The following is a 15,623-nucleotide window of genomic DNA, read 5'->3' as shown; positions in this document are numbered from 1 at the left end:
TAATATATTGCCTATGTACCAACATATAATATACACTCTCGTTTAGATCATCAGAAGGCGTATTCATAGATACTAAACATGGTAGGATTACATATAGGTAAGTTGACAGGAATGAGTGTTTCCATCATAAGCCTGCATAAAACAGTATAAAATCTCAAAGACAACATACACAATGACCTGAAGGATATGTGTGTTCATTCAAAGAAAGGTTTTCCTATGGATTAATTAGAAAAGAGTCCATTTATACTGTGCACTGTGTCTCTTCCTATGGAAAAGGCAGTGATTTTCCCTACTCACATTCCATTAGGTCGTAAATGGCTCTGGTCTAGCAAAGGTGTCGTGGTTGCCATGGTAACCAGTGGCCTGTGGTCATTCGCAGACATCCTGGCGCCCAGTCTATTGGGTGAGAGGTGTGTGACGACTTGTTAATCTAATGAATAACTGATTTGTTAAATCAAATGAAAAATTGTGTTTTTGATTGGTCCAGACGCTACAAGGGTGTAAAAATGAAGCCCTAAAACACGTGTTGTCTTTTAGGCAGCAGTTGTTTATGGTTTTAGAATCACCAACACTAGATATCTAATTTCGGGTTAAAGATGAAGACAAATCACATATGATCTATGCAAGTACCAATCATTTGAAATGCTTTGAGTGTGGTAATATTGGACATAAAAATGGAATGCCCGCATAAAACATAAACAGAAGAAAATACCAACAAAACAAATGAAGGTGAACATGCGGTCACTGGTGAAGTGGAGAATGCAGATAAAAGTAAATAAATAAAGATAGAAAATGGAACTGACAAGGAGCAGAGTGCAAATAATAAAACTGAGTACTCATGAACAAAGTGGATCTACTGAAGATATAGGACAGAAGGAATCGAGTGAAAAGAAATTAGGGGAAAAAAGGGAAAAAAAATTGTGATGGAGAAAATAAAAGGATGAATTGTGAAGAGGCAGGAACAAGTGACGTTAAAAAATCTCATTTTGAGACTTCTGATAATATTGATGTAGACCAGGGCTGTCCAAACTCAGTCCTGGAGGGCCGGTGTCCTGCAGAGTTTAGCTCCAACCCTAATTAAACACACCTGAACCAGCTAATCAAGCTCTTACTAGGCATAGAAACTTCCAGTCAGGTGTGTTGAGGCAAGTTGGAGCTAAACTCTGCAGGACACCGGCCAAATCGATAATATATCTCTGTCTCAGCTCTCTGAAAGTACTGATGTGACTGAAGAGATGGCTGATGATGATTGTCTTTCTGAAATGTCAGATATTCCCTCCAACTATGATGAAGATCAGTTATATACTGTAAAAGTGATTAACGATTTCCTTGATGTAAACTTTGGAAGAAAAGTAGAAGTTAAAGAATTTTTTTCCTGATGTGAAAAAGTTTTTGGCTTCTGTGATCAGGATACAAAAGACTGTCAGTTATGAAGAGTTAAGTAGAAGGAAAAGATTCTGTTTGAAATAAATGGTAACAAACCTGAGAAAAGAAAAAGTTATTGAAAAATCCTTATAGATTATTTATAAAGAAATCACAAGGGGTGAATTATCTGTCCCTTTTTGTCTTGTCCTCTTTATTTTTCCTTTTTCTGTCTTCTTTCATGGAGAGCTTTAGAATAGGCTCCATTAACATTAATGGGGGTAGAAATAGCAGGAAAAGAGCCAGTTTAAATGAATACATACAAAATAAGAGTATTGATTTAACATTTGTACAGGAGACGCATAGTGATGTAAAGAATTAAGTGGAATGGAAATGGGGTGGAGAAGTGATTTATTTATGATCATGGTACAAATGTTAGTGGAGGAGTTGCTATTTTATTTTCAGAGACGATTAATATAACCACAGGGTCTGTCAATGAAATAGAAAGAGGTAGAATTTTGGCTGTTCAAAGAATTATAAATGGCTCTACTTTTGTTTTTATTAATATTTATGCACCAAATACTGGTGCAGAGAGAATACAAACTTTTAAAAAGTTACATGAGTTTTTAAAACAAAATTATGATGAAAATGTATGGTTGATTTTGGGGGGTGACTGGAACTGTACAATAAATTTTACTTTAGAAAGAAATGGAGAAGAACCCCATCCCTCTTCTGCCAAATGTTTACATAATGTTATTAGTAATTCTAATTTAATTGATGTATGGAGACTACAATACCCTACAGTTAAACAGTATACATGGGTAAAGGTTTCTCATGATCATATTAGTACTGCTAGGTTAAACAGATTTTGTATTAATAAGGATATAAGTAATATAATTTTAAAATCTACAATTTGTCCAAATGGGTTCTCTGATCAAATTCTGTGTTTTTCTGTCAATATGGGGTGTTGTGTGTACATTAATGAGGAAAAAAAATTAACTTAAATGATTTTAGCAAATGGCTGCAATATAACAAAGAGTGAAAAATTTAAGGGGGTCTGAATACTTTCCGTACCCACTGTATGTATAATTGAAATAAATGTAAAGAAGTCACAAAGTCATAGCTATTATTGGCACTTTAACATGACATTTTTACAAGATGTGCTTTTTTGTGAAAAATGTAATGTATTTTGGAGTGAGTGGAAAAAACAAAAAAATAACTATGATGATATTGTTCAGTGGTGGGATACAGGAAAAGCACAAATTAGAATATTTTGTCAAAATTATATATAAAATACAAATGGTAGGATCAAAAAGACTGTTTTTGAACTAGAAAAAGAGATAAAGCAGATTGAAGGAGAGTTAAGTGTTGGAGATGTTGTGACAGTTGGGAAGCTGGAAGAAAAAAAAACTTTAGCCTCATTATTTCATGAAAAAGCAAAGGGTGCTTTAATTAGAGCTCGCTTTGCATTTTTGAGAGAAATGGATGCACCAAGTTCCTTCCTTCTTTTTTAATTTAGAGCAGAAAGCAAAAGAAAAAACAACAATGATGCATTTGAAAGATGTAAATGGGAATGTGATTTCAGATCTTAAAGAAATTAGAAAAATTGCTTCGGAATTCTATATGGATTTATTTGGAGAAGGACAATGTGACGTCGAATGCATTGAGGAGTTACATAAAGACTTACTGAAACTCTCTGATGAACAGAGTAAACGGCTTGACTCTGGCCTCCAGTTAAAAGAACTGTCTGATGCTGTTCAAACATGTTCAACCAGAAAAGCACCTGGTATAGATGGACATCCGGCTGAGTTTTATAAACAATTTTGGAACCTTCTGAAAGATGATTTATATGAAGTTTTTAATTTTTGCTATCAACAACATGAATTGCCTACTAGTTGTAAAAGAGCGGTTTTATATTTGTTACCTAAAAATGGTGATCTTGGTTTGTTGAAAAATTGGAGACCTGTGGCTGTTTTACGCACTGACTATAAAATTTTGGCAAAATGCCTTTCTAACAGATTGAAACCCTTTTTAGAATGTATGATCAATTAATAATCAACATATTGTATACCCAGTAGAACAATAATGGACAATCTGTTTCTTGTAAGAGATATAATAGACATTGCAAGTTTGAACGGTGACAATTTTGCCATTTTTGCAATCGATCAAGAAAAAGCGTTTGACAGAGTTAGTCATTTTTATTTGTTTAAAACGCTTGAAGCTTTTGGGGTTGGTCAGAGTTTAATTTCATGAATTAAAATGTTGTATAATGATGCATCTGCAGTGTTGAAAGTGAGGGGTGGGCTCAGTCGGCCTATTCCAGTGTTGAGAGGAATTAGACAAGAATGCCCGTTATCAGGGATGTTGTATTCATTGGCCATTGAATCCCTACTTTGTAAGTTAAGGAAAACATTACAAGGGGTTTCTGTTGAAAGATCTATTAAAAGGGTCACATAATGGTGCTAAAAATAACATTATTTTGTGTATTTGCTGTAATGAAATGTGTTTATGCAGTTTAAGGTTAAAAAAACACATTATCTTCCACATACTGTACATTATTATTTCTCCTCTATGCCCTGCCTTTCCGAAACGCGTCGATTTTTACAAAGCTCATCGTTCTAAGATAGCGAGGTGTGCTGTGATTGGCCAGCTATCCAGTGCTTTGTGATTGGCCGAATACTTCAAGCATGTGATGGAAATGTTACGCCCCTTACCATATTGTGATGATGCCCTGTCAGGCTGGAGCGATGATTCAAAAACATAAAAACCCATTATAAACGAGGCTTTCTTTGCATCCAGTGGGGACATAATTATGGAGTATAATGATTTATACTTTCTTTTTACGCGTTGCGTTGCATCGCGCCGCGCCGCATAAACATAAAACCATGTCTGCATTTGTGATCGGAGAAATGACAAACAACAAGCCCTACTCTACACTGCCCCAAAAAACTCACTTTAAATATATAAAATATAAAAACTCTTTAAAGTCAGAACAGCCGGCATTGTAGTCTACTCTCCCAGAATCAGGAAACAGTCCTCCATAAAATGTGCTGCACACATCTGAATATTTGGGTTGAACTGTTCTGGAACAGTGCTGTAAATACAACTTAACCACTGATTTCTAGTCGTGTCCTTTTTTGGAAGACCAAACAAAGTAGTTTCGCTTTCACAACGAAACACAGTGTCACACACGGCGGCCTAGAGTGAGCAGAGGCCGGGGGATAAAGTGAGGAACGGCCGGAGGGTTAGAGTGAGCAGAGGTGGCGGATTCGACAAAGGAGCGTCCATTCGGGCTTGCAGCAACCACATGTAACGACCCCAGGCTGGACTCCGCTTCGTCCACGGTGAAAGCCGATCCGGCGATCCACAGCGCAAAGTTGTAGTATTTCCTCAGCGACCAGCATGGATCAGCTCTAGGCATGACGACGCAGATATCGTCCTCTTTTGGAAGACCAAACAAAGTAGTTTGCTTTCACAACGCAGCACACAGTGCCTTCACGACATGGCGGCGGCAGCAACAATACTACAGCCAGAATAAAAGTTACGCCTTCTTTCTTTGCGTGAACATTTGGGCGGCGTTATGCAAATCTTCCCACATAGTGATGTAGATATGTGGGGGCGTGTTAGAACGAGCCGTTTTAGGTAGGCGTGGTTGACTCTTAACTTTTATAAAGAATATCTCTTTGGATTTGAGACTTTAGTTTTTGCAACTTTACAGATCTTCTTTGTGCACCAAGAGTTTGTAACACTCCAAAGAGGAAGGAAAAATTGAAATCGCATCATATGACCCCTTTAAGTTTGTTGCATATGCTGATGATGTTACAATTTTTATTAAAGATGAGAGAGATATGTCTATTTTAAAAGAAACATTGAACATTTATGAAAATGCATCAACTGCAAGAATGAATTGGGAAAAGTGTGAAAGATTTTATTGTGGACAAAAGGTAAATTAAATCCACCAGAGCTCCCAGGTGGTGTTAAGTGGAGTCAAGAGGGGTTGAAATGTTTAGGGGTTTATTTAGGGACTGAAACATTTAAGATGAAAAATTGGGAAGGAATGGTGGAGAAGATGTGTAGCTGGTTGTCTAAGTGGTCATGGGTGCTACCACAGTTATCCTATAGAGGAAGAGTTTTGGTCACAAATAATTTAGCAGCTTCGGCACTGTGGCACAAAATTAATGTCCTGAATCCACCAGATGATATTGTCCATGAATTACAAAAAAGATTAGTGGATTTTTGTTTTGGACTGGACAACACTGGACTAAAGCTGCCATTCTTTTCTTACGAGTAAATGAAGGTGGACAAGGATTAATAGATATTAAAAGCAGAATCAAGACTTTCAGGCTGCAGGCAGCACAAAAGTTGCTGTACTCGAATAGGTGCTGGACTGATACCACTAAAACCCTGTTACACAAAGTTGATGTTTTTAAATATGATTTACATTTGTTTTTAAATAATTTAACAGAAATGGACTTAAAAGAAACATCTGCTTTTTATAAAACTATGCTGAGAACATGGACTTCAATTTTTCGAGTGAAGGGAGACTTGCCTTTTTCTGAGTCCTGGATAAACAAAGAGCCTCTTTTGAATAATCCCTTACTTCAAGTAAAGGTGCTTAATTCAAAAAGCCTTCAGAAAGTAAGGGCAAGAGCTGGATGCACAAGGATAATGGACTTAAAACATTATGATGAGTGGAAAAGCCCAGAGGAAATGTGTAATCTGACAGGAATCAAGTCAGATTCATGAAACACGAAATGGATGAGATTTTTTCATTTTTTCCTTCTACTCATCGTCGGAAATTAAGAGAAGATGATTTGAACGAAGAAGAGAAAGAGATAAAAGAGGAGTTTTTTCCTGAGCTCAATGTTTCGGCTTTGGTGGAAGAAGAACCACAAGAAGGACTCCAGAGATGTTTGGTTTCAGACTTTTAGGACTCAAGACCTGGTTTCAAAGAAGCTTCAAAGAAAACATTGTATTTGACGTGTCTAAAAGTTGCTCACCAGTCAATTCTGAGGGAATGTAGAGAAACAAAGTGGTCAGATGTGTTGAGGCCAAACTCTTCTCCTAGAAGGTGCTGGAGGTCATTGTATAAATCTCCCATTGAAAAACGAACTGCAGGTCTACAGTGGAGAATTATACATTGGGCAGTAGCTACAAACAGACACGTGGCACATATCGATCCCACTGTAGAAAAGAAATGTCCCTTTTGTGATTTGGAGGAATCAGTTGATCACCTGTACTTATTTTGTTCTAGATTGAGAGGTGTTTTTCAGATATTAGAAAACTGGATTGAAAAACTAGGTGAAGAGTTCAATGATAATATTTTCATTTTTGGGCCGAATTATAAGGCTTCAGATAAGAGAAGAATTGGTATAATTCATTTTTTAATAGCGGAAACCAAAATGGCAATATGGGTAACTGTTAAGTGGAGTCAAGAGGGGCTGAAATGTTTAGGGGTTTATTTAGGGACTGAAACATTTAAGATGAAAAATTGGGAAGGAATGGTGGAGAAGATGTGTAGCTGGTTGTCTAAGTGGTCATGGGTGCTACCACAGTTATCCTATAGAGGAAGAGTTTTGGTCACAAATAATTTAGCAGCTTCGGCACTGTGGCACAAAATTAATGTCCTGAATCCACCAGATGATATTGTCCATGAATTACAAAAAAGATTAGTGGATTTTTGTTTTGGACTGGACAACACTGGACTAAAGCTGCCATTCTTTTCTTACGAGTAAATGAAGGTGGACAAGGATTAATAGATATTAAAAGCAGAATCAAGACTTTCAGGCTGCAGGCAGCACAAAAGTTGCTGTACTTGAATAGGTGCTGGACTGAAACAGCTAAAACCCTGTTACACAAAGTTGATGTTTTTAAATATGATTTACATTTGTTTTTAAATAATTTAACAGAAATGGACTTAAAAGAAACATCTGCTTTTTATAAAACTATGCTGAGAACATGGACTTCAATTTTTCGAGTGAAGGGAGACTTGCCTTTTTCTGAGTCCTGGATAAACAAAGAGCCTCTTTTGAATAATCCCTTACTTCAAGTAAAGGTGCTTAATTCAAAAAGCCTTCAGAAAGTAAGGGCAAGAGCTGGATGCACAAGGATAATGGACTTAAAACATTATGATGAGTGGAAAAGCCCAGAGGAAATGTGTAATCTGACAGGAATCAAGTCAGATTCATGAAACACGAAATGGATGAGATTTTTTCATTTTTTCCTTCTACTCATCGTCGGAAATTAAGAGAAGATGATTTGAACGAAGAAGAGAAAGAGATAAAAGAGGAGTTTTTTCCTGAGCTCAATGTTTCGGCTTTGGTGGAAGAAGAACCACAAGAAGGACTCCAGAGATGTTTGGTTTCAGACTTTTAGGACTCAAGACCTGGTTTCAAAGAAGCTTCAAAGAAAACATTGTATTTGACGTGTCTAAAAGTTGCTCACCAGTCAATTCTGAGGGAATGTAGAGAAACAAAGTGGTCAGATGTGTTGAGGCCAAACTCTTCTCCTAGAAGGTGCTGGAGGTCATTGTATAAATCTCCCATTGAAAAACGAACTGCAGGTCTACAGTGGAGAATTATACATTGGGCAGTAGCTACAAACAGACACGTGGCACATATCGATCCCACTGTAGAAAAGAAATGTCCCTTTTGTGATTTGGAGGAATCAGTTGATCACCTGTACTTATTTTGTTCTAGATTGAGAGGTGTTTTTCAGATATTAGAAAACTGGATTGAAAAACTAGGTGAAGAGTTCAATGATAATATTTTCATTTTTGGGCCGAATTATAAGGCTTCAGATAAGAGAAGAATTGGTATAATTAATTTTTTAATAGCGGAAACCAAAATGGCAATACTGGTAACAAGGGAAAAAAAGATAAATGAAGAAGCTTTGGTAGACCCAGATATAATATTAAGAGCTTTTGTGACTTCAAGGATTAGAGCAGAATTTGTGTATTTTAAACTGACAAAAAATCTGGCTTGTTTTATGGAAACATGGGGTTTAAGTGGTGTTGTGTACTATGGATCATGAGGAAAACTTCATTTAAATTTGGTGGTAGGTAAAAAATAAAATGTTGTGTAGTATTGCTGAATGTGATGATGGTTGGTAATTGTAAAAAAAACAAAAAAAACAACAACATGTAAACAAACCAAAAAAAACAATTATAAGATATATAAATGTCAATGTCTCTCTCCTTCTCCCTTCCTCTCTCTCTCTCTCTCTTAAATTATATCACAGTGGTCATTTGTCTCTTTGTCCCCAACTTCAGATTCAGTATCAGTTCAAAACGTTGTTCCAGAATGTCCCAGCATTCCATACGGCGAGAGAGTGGACTGCTTCCCACATCCCGACGCTTCCGAGGTAAGCCGCAGTAGATATGGCCTGCATTCCATACAAACTCCCAACATGCTTTGCTAAATTGTACTGCGCGTCCTTACAGCAAAAATGCTTGGAAAGAGCTTGCTGCTGGAGCCCTGTGGATGAGGCTAACGTCCCCTGGTGCTTCTTCTCCAAAAACCACGGCTACAGCGTGGTCAGCGAAAGCCAGCCTGACAGCACACGTGAGTTCAGTCTGAACCTAGAATCTAAAAAATTACAAATCTTCTTTCCATTGTAAAAGTTTATATTTGACCATGTAGCACAGAGGTGTCCTGGAGGGCCAAGTGTCCTGCACAGTTTAGCTCCAACTTGCCTCAATACACCTGCCTGGAAGTTTCTAGTATGTATTGTAATACCTTGATTATCTGCTTCAGGTGTGTTTAATTGGAGGTTTAGCTAAACTTTGCAGGACAGTGGCCCTCCAGGAGCAGAATTGGACACCCCTGATCTAGCTATTTAGAGACCTCATGGAAAATGTTTGTTTTGCTGTAGATATTGAGGCCAGGCTGACAAGAATGGATGCTCCATCTCTATTTGGAGCTGACATTAAAGAGTTGATCTTCTACGCTGAAATGCAGACTGAAAACCGTCTTCGATTTAAGGTTTGTTTAAAAACTGACACAAATAGCAGAGGCATCGTGTCAATGCGAACACGTCTATAATGGCGTGCAATGTTCTCTTTGTCTTCCAGATCACAGATGCAAACCAAGCCAGGTTTGAGGTTCCTCACGAGCACGTGCAAGCGCCTTCCAGCCCTCCCACCGGACCCCTCAAATATAGACTGGAGCTGATCCAGAAACCCTTTGGACTGAAAGTTTGGAGAACATCTCCTGAAAAACTCCTGTGAGAAGTTGTTTGTATTAAAACAGCTCTCAATAGAATAACTATCCAGTGAGAAATAGACCTTATTTCCAAAGAATACAACGATTTGCCACATTATGAAGAAAATGCTGTTTAAACTGTTGTTTTTCCTCAAGTCATTTCCCTTTACATGATCGTAGTCAGGTCCGTACAGTACGTGTGTTGCAAACAATTTAGTAATCTTTTATCTGATAAAAAGCCTGACCCAAAAGCCTAATAATAATGTTTTTTTATAGTGGATTTAGCATATATTGATGTCATAAGGAATGTATCTATATAATATGCTCATTAATCTCATCTGTAGTGAGGATATTTTTAAAATGAGACGATGCATGTGTTACAGAACGTTTCTTAGCTATCAGTTTAGCTGTGGCTTCACAAATAGGAAGATGATCTTTTTGATGAGCCGTCTATCAGTATTCATCCTTTATTCATGTGGTTTGGGAGTGCATTTTCACTGTTTTTGGACCCCTCTATATTTGAGGACATGCTTGAAGGGTCAATGGATATGTTCTTGACAGGTTTAATGACAACATCCCTTCCTCTCTTGCTCTGTCAGGTTTGACACAACCATTGGGCCGCTGGTTTTTGCGGATCAGTACCTTCAACTCTCGGCTAAACTCCCCTCTCACAATATTTATGGACTCGGAGAACACGTCCATCAGACCTTCCGCCATGACACCAACTGGAGGACCTGGCCTATCTTCACAAGGGATTCTTTTCCCAATGGCGTGAGTCATAACAATCAGATAATTTGCACAAACACTTGTACTATTCCAAAGCAGTATGACAGTGAAATACAAAGTGTTAGGTACTTTTTAAAGAATATCTTGGCCAAAAGCATCATAAAAGAAGTAATTTGACTGAAATTCAAGTCATTATTCACTGATAGCTGGCAAAACCGGATCACTGAGTCAGTGCGTCGAACTCAAGAACTGGATCAGTCTGATTTCTGAATGAATCGATTAGAACAACTCACTGATTAGCTCTACTGTTCTGAAGAGATCTAGGGTGGATTTCAACATTTTCAGTGAATAACAACTTAAAACTAAATTGAAAAGTTTGTAGACAAATTTTGATATTGGCTTGACAAAGTTTAAAAGTTTCATACGCTTTAAATATAATGAAGTGTAAAGAGAAAGGAATAAACCATGCTAGCATGAATTAACATGTTTTTGTCATAGACTGTAAAAAATATGGACGTAGTGGTCGTGACATCACCCGTAGGTTTCTGAAGAGCGTATTTGAAGCCTAAAGTGCGGTCAAGCTGGCCGTTGCGCATCACTCCCGGATAACTGAAAATGGGCAAAGAGGCGGGACGTGGGTGGAGCTAACAGACATCAGACAACTAATGACTAATGACCTTGACAACAGCGGGAATCCGCATGTCACTCAAAGTGGCCACGCCCTTAGTTATGCAGAACTTCAAGGCTTAATATAATTTAAATGAATGAGTTAAAAAAATAAAAAGATTCGCCCCCCTCACAGTTGTCATGAAGGGCAAAATTAGCTGTATAGACCAAAACCACAATTTGTAAACATGTTTTTTTTTCTGCTGTGAAGTTGGGCATTTTAACATGTGGCTCAATTAGATTCTGCTCTCTTTTGGTGCCTGCCCCTAGAGGCCAGTCGATGAATTGCAGTTTAAATCACTTCTGTATTGGCTTCAAGAGAAACTGGAGGAGGTTTCTGCTTCATTTTTGCACATTGCATCACGGTCGCCAGTTGAAGTGCCCTGGTTGTCCATCAGAGGGCACTCCACTATTGCTCATTGCCATTCCATTAAAGACAGTGTTTCATCATCACCGATTGTCTACAGGTGTTACTCATTAGCCTCATTAGCTCTGTCCATAAAAGCCTGGTTCACGCTGACATTCAGTGTGAGGTTTTGTAGTTTGTTATGCTGCATCTGTGAGAATTATTCCTGGTTTCTTTTATCTTGGTTTTTGGATTCTTTACCTGATTAAGTCTTTGAGCACTTCGTAACAGCTAGCATGTATTAATAGGATGCTAGCACAAATTAGCATGTTTTAGCACATTGTTAGCATGATTTAACATGTTGCTAAAATGTTTTATCTTGTTGCTTCCATTAATTACTATTTTGCCAGCATCTTTTGCGTTGTTAAAAGAATGTAGTGCTCTTAGCATGAATAATCATGTTTTTGCATTTTGCTAACATGAATAGCATGTTGCTACATGTTTTACCACATTGGTAATATGATCTAGCTCTTTGTTAACATGAATTGGCATGTGGATAGCATGTTTTAGCACACATAATGCTAGCATGTTTTATCATTTTACTAGCATTTGGCATGAATTAGCATGTTGTTAACATTTTTAATGTTGTTAAAATATTTAGGATGGTGATAGCATGCCGATAACATGCATAAGCATGTTGTTAGCATGTTCTGGCACATTGATAGCATGAATTAGCATGTTGCTAGCATGTTTATGTTGTCCCAGGTCAGTCATTAAGCTATTCTAGTGACAGGCAGTATAAATAATCTATAAGTCTTATTGTACAAACGTTTTGACCCCCTCAATGAAAGCCAATGGGACTTTCGCAGTTTTGATGGTCAATTTAATAAAAACAGTAAGTTGGATCAGTTAGAAAAAAACAGTCTGAATGTCTGAGTTGAGTTTGTCAAGCCAATATAATTATTGCATGATGTTAGAAGACCTAAATTATAGTGCATGAGTCAAATTGACAACTTCTATAATACTTTGTTTTTGTTTTGTTTTGTGCTTTTATAATGCTTAAAATATGATGAGACATAAATGTCCCAAACTGTCTAATTAACTGATTAATAGGTTGAAATTTGCCATTACAAACCTTAATGTCTTTTCCACCCCAGGGCACACACAACCTATACGGCCACTACCCCTATTTCACATGTCTTGAAAATGAGAGTGGCCAGTCCTTTGGTGTTTTCCTCATGAACAGCAATGCTATGGGTAAGCTTTGCTGTGGACTAAAGTCACAATGTGATAACTTGTGATGTCTGTTTTGTGTTTGGAATGGCTGCTTTTCTTGACATTTAGCAAATGAGAGCAGTTTTAGTTGTTTATGTCTGTCTGCTCTTGTCTGTGTGCAGAGGTGACAATCCAGCCTGCTCCGGCCATAACCTACCGGACTATCGGAGGGGTTTTGGACTTCTACATCCTGGTTGGAGACACACCAGAAGCAGTGGTGGACGAGTTCACACAGGTTAGTGTTGTGGGCAAATATAAATAGAAACACCAGCGACACTTGTTGCGAATTTATAAGCACTTGGAAATGCTTTTTCATGTTTTATATATATATATATATATATATATATTTGATTTTCGGTGTGTTTACTATTGCTTTATATCTCTCCAGCTGATTGGCAGGCCTTTCATTCCTCCGTACTGGTCTCTGGGTTTCCAGCTCTCTCGCTGGGACTATGGCAGCCTGGACGAGGTGAAGAAAGTCGTGGAGAGGAACCGACAGATCGGCATTCCGTATGTAAGTGCCGGGATCAGAAGGAGGTTCCTCGCTTTGTTCTACAATACTTGATTTCACCCAGCACTTCAAATCCACGACTGAGAGCATGGAGCAAAGCTTACCGATTCATAAAAAAATAACTCCACACTTCACCTATACATGCATTTAGAAGCATCTAGCACCTTATGGAGGAGCTCAAATTTTTTTTAACAAAGAGGGCATATGCATGTCAGGATATTGCATCTCTGCCTGATTAGAATTTAAAAAATTGGCTACTGGTAGGAGAATCTCACCATCTGCTAATGGCTGATGGAAGTCAAGCTTTCAGAAAAATTGAAACAGACAACAGTTAGTCAATGTTAGAATCAGAATCAAAATAAGAATGGATGCAAAAGAGGGTGACAGAGCTGATTTCAATGTAATAGCGCAGGTAGAGAGAAACATAAACATTAACAACCTAAAAACTAGATTGAAAAGTTTGTAGTCAAACTTTGATGTCGGCTTGAAAAAGCCGTATGAAGGTTTGAAAGTTTAATAAGCTTTAACTTTGAAAGAAAAACATTGCTAGCATAAATTAGCATGTTTTAACCCATTTCTAGCATGTTTATCACATTGCTAGCATTAAACAATGCAAAATCTTCTGATACCACTGTAAAGCTGCTTTGAAACAATCTGTATTGTAAAAAGCGCTGTATAAATAAAGGTGACTTGACTCTGCTAGCAGGAGTTAGCATGTTTAAGCACACATTGCTAACATGAATTGCATTTTGTTAACATGTTGTCATATTTCTAGCATGATTTAACACTTTGCCAGCATTAAGTAGCATATAGCTTACATGTTTTAGCACCTTGCTACCATTTTTAGAGCATTGCTAACATGAATTAACACATTGCTAACATGTTTTATCACATTGCTAGCATAAATTAGCATGTGGGTGGGCCGGGGGGGAGGGGCGGTGGAGTGGGGTATGAGAGGTTATGAACAAATGAATGAAACGCATTTGTCCATGTTTCACTCCGTCTCGAATCACGCTTGTGGAAAGCGCTTGAGAAACAGTGTCTCCTCTGCAGAGCATGTGAGCGGAGCGGAGTGGTAATATTTCCTTAAGAGCGCAGAGCGCCTTTCTGAAGATTCCGCTCCGCTCACTCAAAACGCTCAGCGCCGCTCGCTCAACCCAGAATGCCGTTTGGTGATTTGCTTGTTCCAGATCGAGAATCTGTAGAGATCGAGAATAGTAGAGCAGTTATGGAGTTCAGATATTGTTTCAACGAAGTTGCAAGCCTTATATATAAATGTAAAGTAAACATCTAAGTTAAGAATGAGCAGGAAGAAGAAACTGAGAGGGAGTGCGGGGAGAGTTAGTAAAGATTCATATTGGAATCTGAAGCGGCACATCGCCAGAAAGCACGAGGATGTGCTACGCAAACATGTAACTAAAGGTGAGCTAGTTACAGTGGGGCAAAAAAGTATTTAGTCAGCCACCAATTGTGCAAGTTCTCCCACTTAAAAAGATGAGAGAGGCCTGTAATTTTCATCATAGGTATACCTCAACTATGAGAGAAAAAAGGAGAAAAAAAAATCCAGAAAATCACATTGTAGGATTTTTAAAGAATTAATTGGTAAATTCCTCGGTAAAATAAGTATTTGGTCACCTACAAACAAGCAAGATTTCTGGCCCTCACAGACCTGTAACTTCTTCTTTAAGAGCCTCCTCTGTCCTCCACTCGTTACCTGTATTAATGGCATCTGTTTGAACTCATTATCAGTATAAAAGACACCTGTCCACAACCACAACCAGTCACACTCCAAACTCCACCATGGCCAAGACAAAAGAGCTGTCAAAGGACACCAGAAACAAAATTGTAGACCTGCACCAGGCTGGGAAGACTGAATCTGCAATAGGTAAGCAGCTTGGTGTGAAGAAATCAACTGTGGGAGCAATTATTAGAAAATGGAAGACACACAAGACCACTGATAATCTCCCTCGATCTGGGACTCCACGCAAGATCTCACCCCGTGGGGTCAAAATGATCACAAGAACTGTGAGCAAAAATCCCAGAACCACACGGGGGACCTAGTGAATGACCTGCAGAGAGCTGGGACCAAAGTAACAAAGGCTACCATCAGTAACACACTGCACCGCCAGGAACTCAAATCCTGCAGTGCCAGACGTGTCCCCCTGCTTAAGCCAGTACATTTATGCTAGGACTACATTATGGCCACGAATTAAGTATTTGTTCTCTTGTTTAGGCTTAGCTGCCACGAATTCATTCGTTCATTCCCTAGTTTTAGTAGGCCTAAATCGTGGAACGAATTATAATATTTTGTAATTACTTACTAAATTATTATTATTTAAAATTAATAAATAATAATAAATTAATTTATAAAAGAATAAAACCTGCTGGCATCGTAGAAACGAATTGTTAATTCGAATTATATCCGGAGCTCCGTAGTTATTAAATAATCTCAGTTAAACTGTAGACCTAAGCTAACACACAGCTGTATATAGGCCTAAATACAGAACTACAGAGTACAGAAGATATTAGCCTACAC

General features: G+C 38.0%; 1 protein-coding gene across 1 annotated transcript in view; it reads left to right on the top strand.

Annotated features, from left to right (window-relative positions):
* The window catches only part of LOC107572113 (sucrase-isomaltase, intestinal-like), a gene marked incomplete at its 3' end in the record, with an annotated part of 51,071 nt that overhangs the window by 19,560 nt on the left and 15,888 nt on the right, over positions 1-15,623 (top strand). The window contains exons 3-10 of the mRNA XM_016258528.1: positions 8,633-8,724; positions 8,804-8,924; positions 9,235-9,344; positions 9,434-9,585; positions 10,163-10,334; positions 12,459-12,558; positions 12,699-12,811; positions 12,965-13,090. Coding sequence (XP_016114014.1) covers positions 8,633-8,724; positions 8,804-8,924; positions 9,235-9,344; positions 9,434-9,585; positions 10,163-10,334; positions 12,459-12,558; positions 12,699-12,811; positions 12,965-13,090 — 986 coding nt within the window. The remainder of the gene's footprint in view (positions 1-8,632; positions 8,725-8,803; positions 8,925-9,234; positions 9,345-9,433; positions 9,586-10,162; positions 10,335-12,458; positions 12,559-12,698; positions 12,812-12,964; positions 13,091-15,623) is intronic.

This window comes from Sinocyclocheilus grahami, unplaced genomic scaffold, assembly GCF_001515645.1.
Source record: "Sinocyclocheilus grahami isolate Dianchi unplaced genomic scaffold, SAMN03320097.WGS_v1.1 scaffold1700.1, whole genome shotgun sequence".
In the NCBI taxonomy this organism is placed as follows: Eukaryota; Metazoa; Chordata; class Actinopteri; order Cypriniformes; family Cyprinidae; genus Sinocyclocheilus; species Sinocyclocheilus grahami.
The sequence above is the reverse complement of the archived record's forward strand: the minus strand, read 5'-3'. Positions and strand labels throughout refer to the sequence as shown.